Here is a 21371-nt window from a genome sequence, read left to right as displayed (position 1 = left end):
GCGAATTTGATGAATTAGTAGACACACACACTATGCACATCAGTGCTCTCTCTCTCTCTCTCTGTTATTCTTTATTAGTATGAAAATTACTCTGGGTTTTCTCTATAAGAAAAGAGAAAGTTGAGCAGACAGTAAATGCCTTATTTACCTTAAATTGATGCATATATACATACTGAATAATATATGCATTTAACATTGTATTACTTCATTAATTAATTATAATACTGTACTGCATTAAATAAATGTCAGTAAAAATACTGTTAGAGGGAGAGAGAGAGAGCTTTGGGGCCCACAGTAAGTGTGTAGTTTACTCAACACAGTGCATACATGTACATACACAAACATGCTAGCCTGTAGACTAGGCTTACACTACGTGACAAAAAGACAATCGTATGTAACTTATTTAACTAAACTTATTGAAAATCCTATTTTCATACATGGTCATGTAGATGATTTTGTATATTTAAATTACAATGTTTTGTTTTCCTTTTGTTTGCTGCTGTAAACATATTTGTTGTTAGTGTCAAAGTTATTTGAGGTGGAGGAAAGGAGGAGTGTGTTATGTTTTCTGTTGTAAATTACAGCAATATTATCAACATTTTTCCAGCTTCCCAGCTGCATGATTTTTAAGTTTTGCTGCCGTACTGTTGCTATATATTTTGATAACATTAAATGCAATCTTTTTGTCTTGATACTCCCTTATGAAATTTGAGGGGTTGGTTCTTATATGCCATGAAATATGGTAATTACTTATTATTGCAAAGGTGACAAAAATATGAAAAGGTCATAGGTAAGGGGGTAAATAAGCTTGTATTTGATGTGTTAGTCTCTTAAAATGAAATATTTGGTTGTGGATTTTGTAAAATGTTGTGCAATTACTTATGATCAGCATTTTAACAAAACCAGTTGGGGATGGGATTTATTATAAATTTAAAGCTTGTTGTTACTGAGAATTAATAGAATGTTTTTACAGGGTAAAGAGTATGCTGAGAATTCTGGCATTGTGGAACAGCCAAGCGCTGGAGGTTGTGAAGCTCCACCAGAACAGTTATACTGTGGTCAGGGTGCCGATGGCCAAGGTAAAGGTCAGCTTTTCCTTTTGCATGATAACATGTTGCTAGACTAGGTAATATATGTGGTCTTAGATATGCCATTGTAGAGATGTTTCAAGTTTTAGAATAATTGATATTTTTTAAATAACTTATTTTATTGGAATTTATAAAGCATCACTATTTAACATTTTATTAGTTGTCATGCTTTTCTACCCAGTGTACATCTGTATAACAGTAGGTTATGTATCTTGGATTTCAATTTTTTTTCCAAAATATTCGTATATGAATAATTTTTCTTTATGGGATTGCAAACCATTAAGTTAATGTGGAGCATCCTTTGGCAACCGTAAGTCTGGTCTTGAAGCTTGATGACAAGGTAGTTAACTATCAGCAGTGGTCAGGGGTAGGGAAACGGCCCACTCAAAATACTGTCGATCCCAATAGTCATAGATATCTACTTGATTGTGAAACATATCATCTTTTTTTCAGTGTGTTGGAGATATTAAAATGGTCTTAGTTTTTGTTTCTCTTTGGTGCATCCTTTGTATACCCCAGAGAGGGCTAGTGCCAACTTAGCACCTTTTGGACACACTAGGCATTACTAAAGGGTGTTTGCAATCCCTTTGGCTTCTGGCCTCACCCATTAAAGTTTTAGCATTTTATATATATTCCACCCCCCTTTTTTTCTTCTTGCTTCGAACTTGCACTTTTCACTTTTTTAAGTGCTGTATGGCTGAAAGTGCCCCAGTATTTTACTCTGCTTTATAGTGTAAATTTCACAGTTCATTTATTCATCCTTTATATACATATATGATACACACTTAGGCATCTTTATATAAGTTACACACAGAAAGCCATTAGGTTTGCCATATTTCAGTTTGATTATTGATCTTGCTGTCTGTTAACCTTTATAAGACTAGGTTTTTAAAACCCAGAGAAACAATGTTTAAATTTAGAGTCCCTTAAGTTACTGTGTGTTTAAGGGTGAACTGTTTTTAATATGCAGCACACTGGGATACTCTTGTCATTCCTGTTCTCCCCTTCCTTTGTAGTCTCTTTGGACCACTGAAGGAATAGTAATTAAGATGTTTACGTGGGGTTATCCTTCGAGATCTCCCATAACATTTCCTTCTGCAGAAAAGAGTCTAATGTTTGGTCCTTCACTGGAACCAAAATATGAAGAGAAACTGAGTCTTGATACAAATGTTTGCCATTAGCATGACTTCCAAGAGCAGTGCAGATTGGATTCCCCTGTTGTTTTGCTGTTTTAGGGTCTGCTAGATCTTGCTTATGGTTCAGGCGAGGTCGAGAGGCTGGTCATCTTATCTTTGGTTAGTGTGGGCTCATGCCTGGGTTTCCTCTTGTTTTCACTCTGTAGGTAACCATACCGGATTTCCCCTGATTGTTTTTTCTCATATAGTAGTGATACAAACCTTGTGCCCCTGGGAAATATATTTTGGAGAGAAGAGCTCGGCCTAGCCAAGTGCTGCTCATTTTCCAGACTCCTGTTGGGACATCATTACATTGAGATGGTTCTTGTAATCAGGTCATTTTGTTCTAGTGGTTACTAACTCATCTTGAGGAAGATGGTTGTGCTTTCCATTATTAGTTTGCACTAAGAAGACTGCCCATGAGCAGTCTTTTTCTTGCATTTCCTCTGGAATTACCAACAATCCCTTTATTGAGAGTTGATTACATAGTTAGGATTTGAGCTTTTCCTTATGTCTCCACATTATGTTCCTCTTGTGCAGAGGAACCTTCCCAGTGGTGTTTGCAGTTCATGTAGAATTGAACTTATAACCGTATTCAGATAAACCCAAGGCTTCAGGCAGTAAGGGTAGGATTATGACTAGTAGGCAAAACTTTTTGCAAGAACTCTCTCTCTCTCTCTCTCTCTCTCTCTCTCTCTCTCTCTCTCTCTCTCTCTCTCTCTCTCTCTCTCTCTCTCTCTCTCTCTCTCTTTGTTGGGTGGTTAGTTAAGAAAGCTAAGTATATCGTTGTTTAACCAGACCACTGAGCTGTTAATATTAACAGCTCTCCTAGGGCTGGCCCGAAGGACTAGATTTATTTTACGTGGCTAAGAACCAACTGGTTACCTAGCAATGGGACCTACAGCTTATTGTGGTATCCAAACCACGTTATGACGAGAAATGAATTTCTATCACCAGAAATGAATTCCTCTAATTCTTCATTGGCTGGTTGGAGAGTTGAACGCTGGGCCAACAGCGTGCTAGCTGAGAGCTCTACCCACCACTTCAATGAAGAACTGTGGGGGGTTAGTGGTGGCTATTCAACTGTTGTGTAACTTTCTTGGCTCCTTTTGGACAAGTTTGCATCCTGCCACAAGTGTATGGTTGGTCTCAGATTGGTGAAGAGTTGCTTTTGATGCCGAGTCTTTTTCCCTACCTTGCTCCTTCCTAACTATAGTTGCAAGTGAGCTTAATAATAGAGCACCTGTGCAAGGGCTTAGGTCTGATAATATTTTTTGTTTGACCTCTTTAATAAAAGATTTGTAGAGTACTTTCATTGATCCCTGGATGATGATATTGCTACCCACCAACCTTGATTTCCTGTTCTTGGAGCGGGAAAGAGGTTTCACATGAATTTTTTTCAAGACATTGCTTAATGCTATGAACTGTCAATGGCACAGAGCCTAATGTATCTGCTGAATAGGGTGACAGGCTGAATGAAATTTACAGTAGAATGCCTTCCCTGTTCATGTACATGACTAAATCTGCCATTTTAAGGTGGGTGTTACACTGTCATGTTAGTTTTTAGATCTTAAGTCAAGACTGTATGGGACATGGCAGAGGCTTACAACTGCATGTTCTTTGCTCCAGAACAGGACCAGCCAATCCTTGAGGCAAAACCTGACACAAAAGGAATATCTCCCCTAAGTAAATATGAGGGTTTGTATTCATGTAGGAGCAAATTTTAAATATATCTCATTTTACTTGGGTATAAAAGCCATAGTATTTATACTTGATTCCCACCTCTAACCACCCTGCATTTGTTCATGGAGGCCAGCCCTATGAGAACTGATGCTCAGCACAGTGGGATGGTTAAACTATCTCATCTTAATAATAATAATGCTCATGAAGGAAAAATGAGGTGGGGTGACTGATGAGTGGGCAGTTACTCCTACCCCTTGCCTAATTGCCAACACACAACTATCCTGTAATCAAGCTTTTAATAACTAACCAAGTTGTCTCCAAAGAATACTCAGGGGTTTGTATACCTAGGAAGAATAGACATCTACGAAATATATATTTTTAATGGTTTGAGTGGAGATTCATGTTAATTGTTGAATGCTACTTTTGAGGCTGCATGAGGAAACAAAATCTGTTGCGTTTTGTGAAGGTGCAATAATAGTGAAATATCTGAATATATGTTAGAAAATGTACACTTGTTTTTCTTAATGCTGAGTGTAGGTTCTCATAGGTCAAATTTCCTGCTTGCAATTTTTTCCAAAGGTTCTTCCATTTAATTTCCTAGAAAAATCACTCACAAACAACTGAAACTTCCCAAGTATTCAATGTTTATTTTACATTGAAAATCCGTCTTCATTCTCACTAAACATTCAACAGAAAAACTTAAGTGTCAGTGCTTAGTAAAATGTAGTTTTCTTGCAAAAGCATTGTTGGTGTACTTGGTTCACTAGTAAGAAATTGAATAGGACACAAAAAGAAAGTATGCTTAATGTAATTCAGAATTTGATTACACCCCAGAAGCTTTTGTTTCATAACCTAATTTTGTTAAATCTAAGATTAAAACTTATAGAAATGTATGCATAGTACACTGATCTTATTTTTCACAGTTTTAGAGTTATAATAATTAAACATGATTGGCCCCTTATTTTAAGTTGCAACATTTTTTTAGGGGCAGTACATCAGAATTTTGGATCAGTGTCATACAGCAGCAATCTGGGGAAGAATAGTGTTCCATTTAGCTTTGGTCAGATTGTGACATGTGATCCTAATTTAACCAAAGAAATTGCTGCTGCCATTGAAGAGTACCTTCCCAAGGAAAGTTCCAACTCAGAGTCAGGTGTGTTTAGATACAGCATTGTTGGGGTTGGGGTATTGTAGGCTGTTGATGGAGATGGTTGAGGTTTTATGATATATAAAAGTTCCTTTGTTTAGTTGAAGATGCAAACCATTGCCTTACCAGTGCCATTTCTTCAGTACTTTTAGAAGTTTTTTCTTTAACTTTTACATATGTTAATAAGAGTTTCTAGTTATCTTTAAACACCCTTCAAGTTGGGTAAATTCCTTTTTTCATCATATCTGCAAGTAGGTTTGGTTTATTTGGTATGTTGTATTGAGAGGACAAAAACAGAAAACTTGCTCCAGTTGACAGCAATGTGTCAGTCAGCACCGAGTCCACACCGTAGCTGCAAGTTACTTAATGGGTGTGGGTTCTAATACGGTAAGTGATAACAAAGGACTTCACACCTGCAGATAATGGTGCATGGCCAAATTTTTAGAATTGAAGTTGAAGCAAAAATGTATTCTCCAGTTGCAACAAAATTTGGTTCTGGAAAAATGTGTCATAAAATGCAACACCTACAAGATTTTCAAGTAGATTATAGGGTTCAGAGCATAAACAATTACTCATGTTGATACTATGTGGCAATACTCCTGGTTTTTTACTTGAACAAGGCATTGTGTACCAAGTTAACAAGCCATGCACTGAAAAGGACAAGGTTAAGAGTCATTTTGTTTAAGGAGTGGTTTGCCTTTGTTTCCAATGTTGTAACTCAAAGTCCTCTATAGACTTTGCACCTGGCCATATTGTTTCTTTTAATTGTGAGTTTTTATCCTTCCAAAATTACCTCCATTGCTGCAACTTCATACTAAAAGAATGTGTCAGGGCTGCATTTGCCTGCCTAAAGTTGGCCCATCCAACAATCCATTGATGTGGAGTCTATCCTGTGAATAATATGGAAGTTATTCACCAGTGCCTTAATGGATACTGTGTATTTCAAATTATTCTGACTCACCTGCCACTGCCATTGCTTTTCAATCTTGTTTTATGATGAAGTCCTGTTTCTTGTTTGAATTTCTATTTGGTTCCTTCTGCTTTCATAATGTCCATGGTATTTTCAGATACATTATCTTGCTACTATCCTTATCAAGTGGTACTTGACAAATATTTGCCAAAACTATTCTTATCCAGTGGTAATTTTCATGTAGTTATATCAAACAATACTTCTCTTGTAGTTAGCCACACAGGCACTTATTTCTTAGTTCTTTCAGCATTTTATATATTGCTCCAACAGCCTTATTCCTGTTTTCTCATTACAAACCCATTAATTGTAGATAGCCTTACTTCTGTGTGAGTGGCTCTTCAGTTGCACCAACTCATTTAGGACCACTGTTTATGTACAGAGTAAAAATATGAAGCCAGTAGTATCACTTAACTCTAGATCTGTATCCAGGGCTATCATTTTTGCAAATTGTTAGTTGTGCTTTTATTGTCACTTATAAATGCATATACTTAATGCTCATTTTTCATAATTATGGCAGCTTGTAGTCATTAATGCTTATTTTTCATAATTATGGCAGATTGTAGTTGGTGAATCCCGAATGTGTTTCTCTTGATTTTTACCTTCCCAGCTAGTGGCATCATTTGCTTCTTAATCAAAAGGATATGATATTCCATCATGTAATTCCTGTCTCTTTTTGCTTGTTTATGTTGATTAGCAAGTTTTTATATTTTAATAACTCCATTGCATGCCTGCTTGCTTGTTGAGATTTTCATTAGGGCTTTATTACCTGTGCCTCATCATACTTTTCAGATTGCCTTGCCTTCTGCATCTTCCCGCTCCCCCCTTTTTTTCTCACTTCCATGCTTGTCCTCTGCCAGAGCTTAAATATGTTTTTTCTCTTATTCACTTCAGCTGTGTACTTCTTGATGCACACCGTGTCTCACTATATTTTTTCATAGATGTCACATCATACCCTACTCTCTTTGTTTGGTTATTTTAGCATTTTTTCCGTTTAACTTATTTATTAAGGTTTTGACACTTTCTTTCCTGATATATGCATGCATCTGAACTCTCAATGTAACTTCAGGGTCATAGACAATGAAATCCACTGTCAACTTATTATTTCACTTTGAAGATCTCATCCAAAGTGGGTTTGAATGGAAACAAGTATCAGTTTCCACATTCTTATACTGTATAATGAAAAAAGCAAATGATGATATGTGATAGTGGAATCACATCAGTGAATGGTTTGGTGCCTTGCCTCCCAAAAACGTGCAAAATCCATTATTGTGCATTCTGCAGCTTCCCAAACTCTACCTGTAACCCCCTGTACTCTTATGGTAAAACTGTGTTGTGGATAGCTGCAGCACAGTGTCAGGGTCACATTTTTCCATCTTAATTTTCTGGAGCAGCAGCTTATTACAATCTGCTCCACTAACTCTTCTGATATTTGATGCCATGGGTCTTCCTAGTCTTCGTAAAGCAGCAGCTACATCTTCTGGCTGGCCAGTGTGATCAAAATATATGGAGAAAGCCCATGTTTCAAAACCATCAAGTCTTGTACCACAGTGTCCTCAAGCAACTTTTTTAGTATTTTCCAAGAAGCAGCCCACTTTAATCTTGGCAACCTGAGTTGTATTGGTGTATATATGCAGATTTCTTGGATCTTTTATGTTCTGGGCCTTCAATTGTCAACCGAAAAAGTTACCTGTGCCTGTTTGGCCTGACAGTTTAGATAATTCCTTAACTCGTGGTTAGATGAAGTGCTTTTGTTGGAAAATACATCCTATCCTCCCATCATCAATCTACAGTTGTCCTCCAGGTGGATATGATGCACAATATCCGTCAAAGTAACTTCACTGATATGATCATGATATCATTTAGAAACATCTTCCTTGTGACAACAGACTTGAAGGCGGCATGGTCTATTATTTAAGATTTAATCAGTGCTGTTGTAAACCATGCCTTCTGCCAAGTATCATAATTCACTAGCAGGGAATGCATGGGATCTTTCCTGGTCTCTACTGTGCCAGCAGTGCAGGGCTAGAAACAATTGGAACCTTTAGTATTAGTGAAGCAGTGTGGAAATCTACATCTTTTTATTGTTCATCCAAGATGGGCTGCAACTTCCTGATAGTCTTGGTGTTCACAGGTAGACTTCCAAAAAAGCCCAGTTTTATAAAAAATGTATGCTTTTGGGCCCATAATCATTAGTGAAATATAGGCAAAACAATATACAGTAGTCAGTGTATATTCCAGGTTCTTAAAAGAAAAAAAAATGAGTTTGTGTGTTATGACTTATCTATGTTCCTCTTCATTTTATAATTTTGTCATTGTATGTTGTGTTGTAGTTCAAGTGCTAGTGGGTATTTTGGCTTGAATTTTTTTGGATTGTTTGCCTTTAGTTTTTGTTTCTCTTATTTTTGATTAAATAATTTCAGTAGGCACGATGCTCTTCCAATCCCATCTCCTTCCCCTTCCCCTAACATATTTTTATCTTAATGCAAAAGAAAATTTAAACCAATGTGCAATGATTCATGAGAATGTATGAAATGAATTCAGGATACTTCAAATTACAGGCAGTCCCTGGTTATCGACGATTTGGTTTCACGGCACTTGTCTAGCAATGAAAATTGGCAATTTTCGACACTGAAAATCGCCGATTTCTGCTTATCAGGGCCAATAATTGGATATTGGCACTGATACATATCTAAAAGAGGTGCCGATAACCAAAAAACAAAGATTTTCAGTTCTTTTCGGCGCCGATAAGCGCCAAAAATCGCCAATTTTCGGCTATCGTCATGCTGTCAGAACAGAACCTCCACCGATAACCGGGGACTGCCTGTATGATAAAAGCAAAAAATTTAAGATACCCAGGCTTAGGATCAGATTGCAGGTGGAGATGAATTATAATGCAACCAAGCTTTTTGTGGATTATTATTATTTAAAATGAGCATTTATGTTTTGTGGAACTGTTTGCAGGACAAGAACTTGCATAAAAAGTTGCCCCTTGCTTACAGTGTTCATGTCTCAAAACAGAACTAAAGAAAAAGCTAGAATAGAAATTTGTATATTGAATGATGAACCATTTGAATATATGTAATAAACAACACCTAACAGTTGAATGTTTACAAAAATGAGAAAAACTGAAAAGTAAATCTGAAAAGGAAAATTGTGTTTATTGTCAGACTAGGAACTCAAAACCAAGACAGGGAGGCCACATCCAGAGGCTATGGCATAACCCAGGGTTTGAGAATATTATCATCAGGTTGCCACGTGTCTTAAGGAAACAGTGGGACTATCAATAACTTAGTAACCGTAAATAGTAATGAAACCAAGTGAAGGCATTATAATTATAAATTGATATTTGTATAATGCATATGTTCTTATAAAGATTTGTATAAATACAGTGCTTATAATAAGTTTTCCATGTGATATAAGTACAAATGTTGGAAGAATACGTCTTTAAAAGTGATTGTTGGTGGAGCAGTGTTTTTCCAAGATCTGGGTGAAAAATTTCAAAAGGTGGGTATGCTGTATATCTTGGAGAGGAAAAAGGGAGCAGTAAGAAGTAGCAACATTGAATTTATTACAGTAATAAAACAATTGACATTAGGTACACAGTAACACCATTAAGAGCAGAACAGTTAGACATGTATACTAGCAGACCTAGACTTGGGACCAGAATGTTCAGCTTTCAGCTACATGCAGCCTCAGTAACTTGGACTAGCCAGGTACAGTGGATGGACTCTTAAATGCATTGATAAAAAGGTGCACCCTATTCACATTTGTACTCTTCCTTCACATTTGCTTTTATTACCCAGGCACTCTTCTTAGTAGTCTGTCAGATGTTAAATGATAGTTAGCTGTGAACTCAGATGAAATTGGCAAGTTCATTATTTAAATTTATTGGATATGGCAGTTTTGCCCGTTATTCCTTCCTTCCTGCCTAGTTGTGCAGTTTTTCCAGTTTCACAATCTCCCAGTTTTCACCTCTCATTTAAGATCCTTCTAGTAAGACCCCATGAGTAAAATGTCATTAATTGGTTTCAAACTAATCTATATTAATAATTTTTCTGGTGATGTCTTTTGGTACAATTAAAAATATTACTTAATATAAAATTAGGATAATTGTTTATTTTTTGTCTTACCCCTGTGAAAGGTAGTTCTGATTTGATATATGAAAAGAGATTAAAAAGAGTAAAATAATGAAATGTTATGCTCTAATTATGAGGGAAAATGTTTTGCAGTTGAGCTTCATAAAGTGTATGTAGTAAATACATTAAAGATAACAATCTATATATCAAAAGTGGTGAGCCACTCTTATCCTCATAATGAAATCTAGTAATTATTCTTAGAGCTATAAAAATGCAAGTTCCACATGCAACTTTTTTGAAGAGAGGGATGGTTTTTAGAGCTAGAGCTAGTTGACTCATTGAACCTTTACTAAAGGATCTGCTGCATTATCTCCAGATAAGAAAACTCAGTTCTCACTACCTAACATGGCCACTTGTTTGCAGAACAGAATTGTCTGGAATTTTATCTGCTGTTAAGATTATTGAAAATATGACTCCAGAAATGTGTAAGATTTTCAGCAATTTTTAAATTGCCATCTTGGAAATTTCCTCCCAGGAAATTTCCTTGCCCACCAGATCAGATACTCAGTTTATAAATACACAAAGCTGGAGTAAATGCTGAACTATGCAGGATCCCTGCTCAGTACGCAAAGGAAATGAAAATGTAGATAAAGTAAGAAAGTTACAAGTTGGCTAAACCAAACCTAAATATTCCCACAAACATCTGTGAGATCCACTGTAAGGAATAAATGGAAAGATTTGGGGAATAAAAGGGTAATAGCAGATAAGTACAGATTAAATCTACAGTAGAGTTATTAAAGTTATCATTGCAAAAATAAAAATAGAAGTATTACCCTGTCATAAGAATTGACCACTTGTTCAGCATGATTACTTGGTAGCCACCCCATTTTTGTTTAAAGAATACAGTACTTCTTTAACAATGAAACACATTTGTTATGAATATCCAAATTACAGTAAAAAATGAATGAGAAATATTTATTACATCCTTTGGAAGAAGTTGTCAGTATCAATATTTTCATTTTACTTAATTATAAATTTATGCAAAGTGTAATTTACAAGATAATATATAATTAATCTTATTCTTTGGCCAAGCACAGTGCTTGTTGAGGTTTTTTATTCATTGGTTTGGTTAACTTCTAAAAGCGTAATAGATTTTCAGTGTCTAGTCTTTAAATTTTGATCAACTGTAAGTTATAAATTTTCATACAGTGTACTAATTTTTATTCTATCTCTTACAGAATAATCTTGACTGCTACAAGAAAGCCAATTGGAAAATAAGGATTGATTGGGTTTTTAATTTTGTTTGCTTGATATTTATTTGCTGTGAATAGAGGATCTCGCATAATGTTTAGAATTTAAAACATTTCTCTGCTGTAGGGTTTTTAACTTCAGTGTAGATACTGGTGAACTATGGATTGAACAGATTAAAATTTATTTTTTGTGGAATACTGGATCCCTTATTACTTTGAGACAGTGGTTATTGAAAAAGCCTTGAGCAATGGATGCATTTCATCTTATTTTTTTCATTTGAGTGTAATATATTTTCTTTTATAAGTTGACTTCCATCTTGTGATCTGCAATGAGCTGTGATGCATGTGCTGTATTAAATAGGGTGTTCCATGATATGTGATAAATCCTTTTTTATTATCATTATGATTGTAATAGAAATTGCATTAACATTTAAGAGAGGAAAAGATTTCTTGGGTATTCAGTTTATTAATTGATTTGACTTACTTTTTTTAGGTAAGAATTTTATTTTTAGTTTTATAAGTCTTGTGATTTTTGTCTTCTTTCATCTTTCGTTTTGTAATTATTTTGCCCTCCTTTTTTTGGTACAAATAAACTTCCTGACAAGCAACTGAGAGTTAGCTATATACGTTAATTGTGATGTTTTTATCTGTGTGATTTGTGCTCAAGTTATTTTTTTTAGCTTATTGTCTTCAAGCAGACTTAGCATTGCTGTACTTTCATGCTGTGGCTTTTTTTCAGTGTGAAATTGAGAAGTTTTGGAATAGGATGCAACATGCAATCCCATGAATAATTAGTTTTCACTTAGAAGTGGTATCACATTTTTAATAACGAGTGCTAATCTCAGAAAGAGTGTGCTTTAAAGCTTTATTAGAATTTAAAGTTTTGCAGTGAGTTATGATTTAGAAAACCAGGTTTAAGAGCACTTACCTAAATAAATTTGAAGGCAACAAAGAGGTCAAGGATTGTTTTTCCACTTGACTTTATGTAGTGTGCCGTGCATTGGTGTGGACAATAAATGAAATATGATGTGTCCAAAGTAATAATTGAGTAATTTTACATTGTTCTTACAGAAATGTGTTCTGTTTAGTCTGGCCCCAAATGTATATTTTTTTAGTTATTCTTGACTTTCGCTTCCTCTATAGTTCAGTGATTAACTTCATAGGTATGTTTATATAGGGTATTGTTAAGGGTAGTGTAGGTAGAAATAGGGTAGTGTGATGTTTTTAATGCTAGAACTTGGAGTCATGCAGTAAAATTGTGTAAACAGTTTCAGTGGACAAGAATAGCTAAAGTTTCTACTTTTGGGGTTTCATTATCTACAAAACAGTGCAACCATGAGGATCCTTATGTACGTTATTTTCTTTCATTTCTTTTGAATTAAAGTTTGTGCTATGCAAATTGTTCATTGTTTAGTAACACTGCTTCTGTATTTCAAGAGTAGGCTTACCATCTTGCAGTTGTCTTGATAACAATAGCTGTTGGGGCACTGTGGCAGCAGAGAATCAGTAGAGCTCCCCTCCTGTCATCTGATGGGGCTTGGTAGACCTTGTAATATTTTTTTTTTATTCTGATGTTCCTGGGTGTTCTTTTCATCTCTTGTTTTGAGACATTGTTTGATGAATAATTTCTAGTGTTATTTTAACCAAATTTGTGGTTGATGTTCCATTGTGTAACACATTATTTCTTCCTACTCTGAAATGTACTATAATTTGATATGTGGTTCTTTCCCCTAATCTATTTTAGTGAGAGGTACCCTGTTTTATCTTTCATGTTCAGCTGCTGGTCTAATTCTAATGCTGTCTCTTTGAGAGGGGCAACGATTCCTACATCTTCATGTGATGCAGTTTTGATGTAAACTTTTTCTGGTTCTTTTTGACTTATATGAATCTAGTTTACTTGGATTCTGTTTTCCAAAACAGTGGTTGTTAACATCTTAGAAAAAATGGGGCATGTAAAATCAAGATAAAATTTATTGTAGAAATTTAAACATTCCAAGACTTCTAGCTGGAAATTTTGAATATTTCTATGAATACAGGTAAACAGATTTTGTGTAATGATAACAGTCCTGAAAGTTACTAATTATAGGTACAGGATGGTTAAGCATTAACCAGTGTAAATAATTTAAAGATGACCTGCCAGTATGTTGTCTTTCTTGAAAAACTGTATATTCATAAGAATATTCTTTACTCTTCCCAAAAGTAAATTCGAGCACTATGCTTCTTAAAAGACTCCTGTTGGGAAATCTTCCTGTTTGTCTGTATTCATCACCAGCATGTATCCAATTAGAATGTAACTCACAGTTGCTTGCCTAGATTTTTCTTTTAGAAAATGTTAATATACCCACCTAAAGATTATTTTTGGTTTCATAAAGATTACAGGATATGTTTTGTTTCATTAACAGACCTTTAAGGGAATGTAAGATAGACTATTATTATATGGCTTTTTTCCTTCAATCAAATGAATATCTGAGTAGCTTCCACAAAATTGAGGGCAACTCACTCCATAATGATGGCTAAGCCCTGCATGAATCTGCAGGAACAAAGATATGTGTTACCTACAGTGAACATTTAGGTTGTTGGATGTTGCACTGGTCTAGTCCAAGGTGTGAACTTTTCAAGGAATTTTCTGGCGTAAATGTTGAGTTGTCATGGATACCTTATCATGTAGTCATTAAAAAATATAAGTGAATATACAACAGTCCATACTGCTTCTGTTGGGACTAGACTCAGTTGAGAAAACCTCCAATGTATGAGCTGCAGCTAACTCTCATAAAAAATATATATAGAATTTAATAGAAACATCACAGTCAATACAAAAGAACTTGTCTTGCCTGTTTAATTGACAGCTCCACATGATCCAGTCATTACACTACATATTATATAACTTAATTTCCAAGGGCAATCAACAACAATTCTTGAACAAGTCCATTGAGGAAAGAGAATTATGGTCCTTGTGTAGCAAAAACAATGGAGCTTTAGCTCGATACTTGCCCAATAAATTCTATCACATAATCAGGATTTACGACATTGAATTGCCAATATTTTAGTAAGCTGCAATATCTTAAACTGAAGGACAACTCCTATGATAATTGAGAGTTTTTGCCAAGTGATTTGATTAAACTATTTTATAATTACTTTTTTATTGGATTGCTTGTACAAGTTTTTTTATTTCCTAAAATACAACAAATCTTATAATGAAAAAGAAACCATAAGCAGTTGCACATAACGACTGAAAAAAAATATTAAAAAGCTGTGGTGCTTTGTAATAAAAGTAGTATAACAGACCTACCTCCTAATGCCCAAACGAACATCTTGACATTGACAACAGCTGGTTTTTACGTCCAGGTTCCTGTTCAGAAGTCTGGTCAAACAAATCATTTATAACTAACTTCTTGCCTCAACAATACCTGAAGAAATTCAAGGCATAAATATTAAAATTTAAGAACAATAGCTGTTGTAATAGTATTTATGCATAATCCTGAATTCCATCAGTAATAAGATCAATTTAGTAAAGGCACCACAACTACACCATAAAAAATTAGAGGACTCCTCCATTAGGAATAGTGAATTTAAATTTTGGAAATAAAAAGCAGCGAAGAACAAAGATTATGAGTGCTGTCACGCGGCCACATTGTCTGACAACCTTTTAAATCTTACCACCAAAATTACACACAAACTCACAAGGATTACACTTTGTCTAAGGTGGCAACACAAGTTTTTCATGTCATCGTCTTTCAAATAAAAGATCGGCCCCATGGTTCACACGGGAAGAATAGCCAATCTAATAAGTTTCCAAGCAACAATATAATTTGATTCAATACAACAGAAGAATGATTAACTAGAGCTAGAAAAGTTATTTTGTGCATATTCTGTAAACAATTTCTACCATTGCTGTAAAATAATCAGTTTCAGCATTAGACTAAGCCTATAATATGTAGACTACACTTTTTTTAGCCAAATCTACATGAATCTGGCAATTTTCCTAAAAGCGCAACATTTGCTTTGATAAAATTTACGAAATGGATAGTGTAGAGCGCTGGTACTAAATTATATTACTTGGTTAAGTACTATACAAGTTCAACCGATCCTTGGTTTTGTAGTTCTCTCTAGACAGTAGACCTTACAATATGCTGAAAAAATCGACCGTGTGATAACGCCATCTCTGTAGGGGCTTGGTTCCGTCAGTGCACTGTAGGCATTACTTCAGGATTTTTGCAGCATGCGTTTGGCCCCTAGCTGCGACCCCTTTTGTTCTTTTTACTTTATCTCTTTCATATTCTCTTTCTTCCATCCTACTTACCACCCTGTCCTGCCACTTGATTCATAGTGCAACCATTAGGGTTTCCTCCTGTTATGCCTTTCAAACCTTTTACTGTTGTAAGGACGTCAAACCGCCTCTCTGTTCCTCGTCTTTCGCTCTACATTTGTACATTAATAGTGTCGTATTTGTCACTTGTTATTGTTTCAGATTCTTTATGTATCTTATCATATATATCATTCTATGGCCTATTTGCCAATATATATATATACCTGCCTTGTACATGTTCTGTAATGCTCTGTATATGTCATTTTATGTTTTTCAACAAACAATTCTGTACGGACGCAGCCGGGGGGCTGCAGGTCCCCCGCTACCTTTCCGTCCGCTTTCCGCATTATAAGTACCTGTCGTGAACAATAAAGACTCGGTCTCACTTCTGACCTTTCTTGAACCTCACACTGGTGACCCCGGGAAGTGACAGGTAGCGCGGTTTTGGCCCATCCATTAACGGACTAACTACGGCCACAGCCTACCGTCAGAGAGCCTTTAATGGACGAAACATGGCGTCAAGTTTATGCCTCTGATAGCTCCTTCCCTGGTGGAAACCGTGCCATTAACAGACTAAATACAATGTACCCAACAAGGGAACGTTTTGGCGCTACAATCAGCACCATTAACGGACAACACAGCGCATTTTTCCGCTTTTTGGTGCGTGAGCAATAAAGATGGCAGAAGATGAAATTCAATGCAAACGTGCAAGCATCGTCTGTACGACAAAAGCAGATGCGGTCAAACTCCCTCAGTTTTCACGCGAGAACAAGGCATCATGGTTCCTGCGCGCAGAAGTACACTTCCGCATGGCACGCATAACAGACTATGCAAGCAAATCCGACATCACCATGGCCGTGCTCCCAATAGAGTTGTTCAACAGGATCTCCCCTTGGCTCGACGCGCACACAGACGAAGCCACGTACTCAGCATTAAAAGATAAACTAATCAAGACCTACTCAATGCCCGTGACGGAAAGAGCACAGCATGCGCTCAACCTGGCATCCCAGCCCCTCTGAGAAGCATCACCCACAGAGGCCTGGGACGAACTACAGGGGCTCATAACGTTACCAGGCCGAGACAAGAACGGGAGGATAAGGAAAATCGACCTGGCAAGGGCAATCTTCCTTCGATGCCTCCCGCAGGAAGTAAGGAGCCAGATAAGGGACGCCGACGCCCTCAAAACCAGGACATTAATAGACCTTGCCCAGAAGGTACACAAGGCCACCAAGGCCTCAAAACACGCCGCCAACCTGGAAGCCTGCAGCCTGATGGAGAGCAACAACGACGACGACGGAGAGATCAACGTTGTCTTCAAAAAGAAACCGAAAGAGAGCAGAGGGAAATCATTTGCGACGTGGTGCTTATAACACAAGAAATTCGGTGCCAAAGAAAAGTACTGCAAACACCCGTTCCTTTCCAAAAAAATGACGTCAGCGGCCACAAGTAACAGCAGTGGCCGCGAAACCGATCTCTCTCCCCGACCAGCCGGTTTTTTCATCAAAAACGAAATCTCCAAGTCACAGCCTGCTGGTAGAAATGGGGGCAATGCAATCCGTCTTCTTGCTGACGAAGGAAGATCTTCAGAAGAAACCTGACTCGACAAACTCCTCATCGCAGCAAACGGGACACCCATCCACACATACTGCACAACGACGCGGATCATCTCCTTCCCGGGCTGCAGATACCACTGGCCCTTCGTCATTATTGATGTTAAGTTCCCACTGCTGGGCACAGATTGCTTAGGACACCACGGCCTTCTCGACGACGACGGAAGGGAATGACTACTGGACACAGGAACCTGCCACTCCCGCCAGCTCGCCAAAGGACCGGGGATGCCCGCCATCTGCTCCACAGCCTCCAGCAGCTACATGTCCCTCCTACAGGACTTTCCGGACATGTTTAAACCGGAGCTAGGACAGTCACCAGGGGCTTTAGCAAAGCATGGCATATTCCATCACATCACCACGACAGGCCCACTAACTCATGCGAAGTTCCGGTGCCTGTCCCCACAAAAGCTGCAAGATGCCAAACGGGCCTTCGCAGAGATGGAACAGATGGGCATCTGCAAAAAAGCATCAAGCCCATGGGCATCACCCCTCCACATGGTAATGGCTCATGGAGGCCGTGCGGAGATTACCGCCACCTAAACATAGTAACGACACCAGACCACAACCCCCTCCCACACATGTAGGACCTGACGAGCGCACTCCATGGGGCAAAGATCTTCTCCAAAATGGACCTGCTCAAATCATATTTCCAAGTCCCTGTACACCCAGACGATGTCCCAAAGACCGCCATAATAACGCCCTTCGGGACCTATACATTCTTCTATTCAACCTTCGGTCTCAGAAACGCAGGTGCCACATTCCAGCAATTGATGGACACCATTTTGGGGGACCTGCCCTTCTGCGTCTGCTATGTCGATGACATCCTGATCTCCTCCAGGTTGCCTGAGGAACACCTTTGACACGTCCAGGCAGTCCTAAAACGTCTACAGAAGAGCGGCTTGGTGGTGAGGTTAGACAAATGCATCTTCGGGAAGGAAAAAATAGATTTCCTCGGGCACAAGATCTCACCTGCAGGAGTACGTCCGACAGCATCTAAGGTGAAGGCCACAGAGAAGTTCCCAGAACCTCAAAACATCAAGGCCCTGCAGGAGTTTCTGGGGATGATAAATTACTACAGACGGTTCACCCCCAACATCGCCTGAATCATGTACCCACTAACATCAGTCCTGAAGGGAAAGCCAAAGGCGCTGACCTGGGAAGCTCTGCAGCAGAAGGCATTCAGCTAAACGAAGGCAGCCTCACCAGTGCCACGACTTTAACACACCACAACCCCGCAGCTGACCTCAGGTTAACAACGGACGCCAGCAATATCGCCTGTGGTGCAGTACTGGAGCAGGTGGTGAACGGCGCCCCTCAGCCCTTGGCCTTCTTCAGCCGCAAGTTTTCACCAGCCGAAACCCGCTACAGCACCTTCGACAGGGAACTGCTGGCTATCTACCAGGCCGTAAGGCACTTTAAGTACCTGCTGGAGGGCACCGAATTCACCATCTTGACTGGCCACAAACCCCCAGTACACGCCTTCACAAAGCAGGGAGACGTATGGTTGGCAAGATAGCAGCAGCTCCTAACTGCCATCTCAGAATTCGGCTGCACCATCAAATACATCCCTGGGAGAAAAAACCCAGTAGGCGACGCCCTGTTGAGAATAGAAATTAACTCCCCCAAGCTCGGCATCGACTACGAAGACCTGGCGAAGGAGCAAGCAGCAGACCCTGAGATAGCAGTCTACAGAATGTCACTGATGGCACTGAAGTGGGAAGACGTGCCCTTAGGAAACTCCTGAACAATGCTCCTCTGCAACACCAGCACAGGCCGCCCTCGCCCCCTTGTGCCAGCTTCGAGGAGAAAGCAGGTGTTCAACATGATACATGATCTCTCCCATCCTTCAGGGGGCACAACGGCGCACCTTATGACCAACAAGTTCATCTGGCACAGTATCAACAAGGACGTACATTGTTGGGCGAGGAACTGCATAGCGTGCCAGACGAGCAAAACATCTCGCCACACGGAATCAGAGATTGGCGAATTTCCCCAACCACGTCGGCGCTTCAGCCATATGCACGTCGACGTCGTTGGCCCTCCTCCGCAGTCCGGAGGAGCAAGATACCTCCTGACGATTATAGACCACTCCACCCATTGGCCCAAAGCAACCCCCATGGTGGAGGCATCCACAACGTCGTGCGCAGAGGCCCTTCTCTCCAGCTGGATCAGCCGCTTCAGAGTGACCGACAGCATCACCACGGACAGGGGCTCTGCCTTCCTCTCAGAACTTTGGGTCTCCCTGGAATGTCTGATGGGCACGAAGCTGCACAGCGCAATGGCGTACAACCCCACAGCAAACGGCATGATCGAGAGAGACCACCGCTCTCTTAAGGCAACTCTAATGGCTCGCTGCACCGACAAGAACTGGAATACACAGCTCCCCTGGGTCCTCTTGGGTCTTCACACTGCACCCAAAGCAGATGGCAACGCCTCCTTGGCCAATAAAGTCTACGGGGAAACATTGGTCGTACCCGGAGAATTCTTCCCAACGTCAGCTGGTGGCGCAGATATGCCCCTCCTGAGGTTGAGGGAATTCTCACGGAAGTTCGCTCCCTGCCATAGGACCTTCACCGACAGGACCAGCAGATACAAGCCACCCACCTTAGGCTTCTGTGCCTATGTCTTCGTCATGGTGGACGCTCGTCGGCCGCCCTTAATGAGGCCCTACAGGGGGCCCCCACGGAGTCATCAGGCGGGCGCCTAAAGCATTCCTGCTGGACATCCACGGGTGTGACGACTGGGTAACGGTTGACAGGCTAAAACCAGCGTTCCTGTTGGACAACGAAATCAGCGAGGAGACAGGCAGGCGACCCAGAGTTCCCCCTCAGCAACACTCCACAGGAACAGCCGCCCCCATGCCGAAAAGAGGTCCAGGACGGCCCAGGAAACAGCCCGCACCAGAACCAGAGGTTGCGCCCACACCCCGCCCGCAGTTCTCAAGAAGTAGGGGCCCACTCCAGTTGCCGCAGCGCCTCCGCAGTTGGTGTCATCCAATAATTTCTCACATAATTATTGTCTTGGGGGGGGAGTGTTGTAAGGGCGTCAAACCGCCTCTCCGTTCCTCGTGTTTCGCTCTACATTTGTACGTTAATCAAGTCGTATTTGTCACTTGTTATTGTTTCAGATTCTTTATGCATCTCATTATATGTATCATTCTACGGCCTATTCGCCGATATACTGTATATACAGTATATCTGCTTGTACATGTTCTGTAATGCTCTGTATATGTCATTTTTATGCTTTTCAACAAACACAATTACGTACGGACGCAGCAGGGGGCCACAGGTCGCCCGCTACCTTTCCGTCCGCTCTCCGCATTAAAAGTACCTGTCGTGAACAATAAAGAATTTACGGGCTGCTCTAGGAGCAAGTGCCCATGCTGGCACAAGGCCAGCTAAATCTGAAACAACAATAAAGAATCAGTCTCCCCTCTGGCCTTTCTTGAACCTCACTGTCAATTTCCGTTTCAGCGCTGAATGACCTCACAGGTCTCAGTGCTTGGCCTTTGGCGGTTGGCCTAAATTCTATATTCAATTTTGTAAAGCCATAAAAGAAGAGACGCATCATCCTGACGGTCAATTTCGTAAAGGTCTTACGAATCAGCCCGTCCAAAATACACTGTGTATAGTTATATGGTCACCACAGGGTATAACGCAGTTAATTGTAATATCTAAAAATCCTTCGTTTCCACTCTCCATCAGATGTGCAGACCATAACCTACAGGCATGTGTACACTAGGTCCTTGTAAGCACCGCTGCTGACTCCTAATATCACAACCAACGATCACTTAAGAACAGTAGATTGGGCACATTAAAAATTTCTACTATTCCGAGCCCGCCTTGGCATCTCTATCCTACACCAAGATGGCAACGATGGCTACATCTCCCGTAATGCTTGTTAAATGGCTGTGCCCAATCTATTGTTCTTATGTGATCGCTGTTACCTGCAAAAATCTCACGTAGGCTCAAGTTTCAGCATTAATATCCTGAATTGCTTCTAACACAATCTTATCCACATAATACATCCTCGACATTAATAGCGTAAAACCTTTTAGACTTCTGGA

The 21371-nt window shown here is 39.4% G+C and overlaps 2 protein-coding genes across 6 annotated transcripts in view; both read left to right on the top strand.

The window, feature by feature from the left end:
• The window catches only part of Nup358 (Nucleoporin 358kD), a 138835-nt gene extending 125063 nt beyond the window's left edge, over positions 1-13772 (top strand). For 3 of the 5 annotated variants that reach the window (XM_067123798.1, XM_067123797.1, XM_067123800.1), the window contains 3 exons: positions 974-1079; positions 4932-5099; positions 11378-13772. In XM_067123798.1, coding sequence (XP_066979899.1) covers positions 974-1079; positions 4932-5099; positions 11378-11382 — 279 coding nt within the window. In that variant the 3' untranslated portion in view covers positions 11383-13772. The remainder of the gene's footprint in view (positions 1-973; positions 1080-4931; positions 5100-11377) is intronic. The other 2 variants (XM_067123801.1, XM_067123799.1) reach the window with 1 other exon arrangement.
• Positions 13773-19127: 5355 nt separating this feature from the next.
• On the top strand, positions 19128-20012 carry LOC136849482 (uncharacterized). The gene has a single exon (XM_067122829.1). The coding sequence runs from the start codon at positions 19128-19130 to the stop codon at positions 20010-20012; it is 885 nt and encodes a 294-aa protein (XP_066978930.1).
• The last annotated feature ends 1359 nt before the right edge of the window (positions 20013-21371 follow it).

This window comes from Macrobrachium rosenbergii, chromosome 21 (assembly GCF_040412425.1).
Source record: "Macrobrachium rosenbergii isolate ZJJX-2024 chromosome 21, ASM4041242v1, whole genome shotgun sequence".
NCBI lineage: Eukaryota > Metazoa > Arthropoda > Malacostraca > Decapoda > Palaemonidae > Macrobrachium > Macrobrachium rosenbergii.
The sequence above is the reverse complement of the archived record's forward strand: the minus strand, read 5'-3'. Positions and strand labels throughout refer to the sequence as shown.

Excerpts from the sequence above, each read along its gene's own strand:
- LOC136849482 (XM_067122829.1), top strand. The coding sequence starts at position 19,128 with ATGATACATGATCTCTCCCATCCTTCAGGGGGCACAACGGCGCACCTT.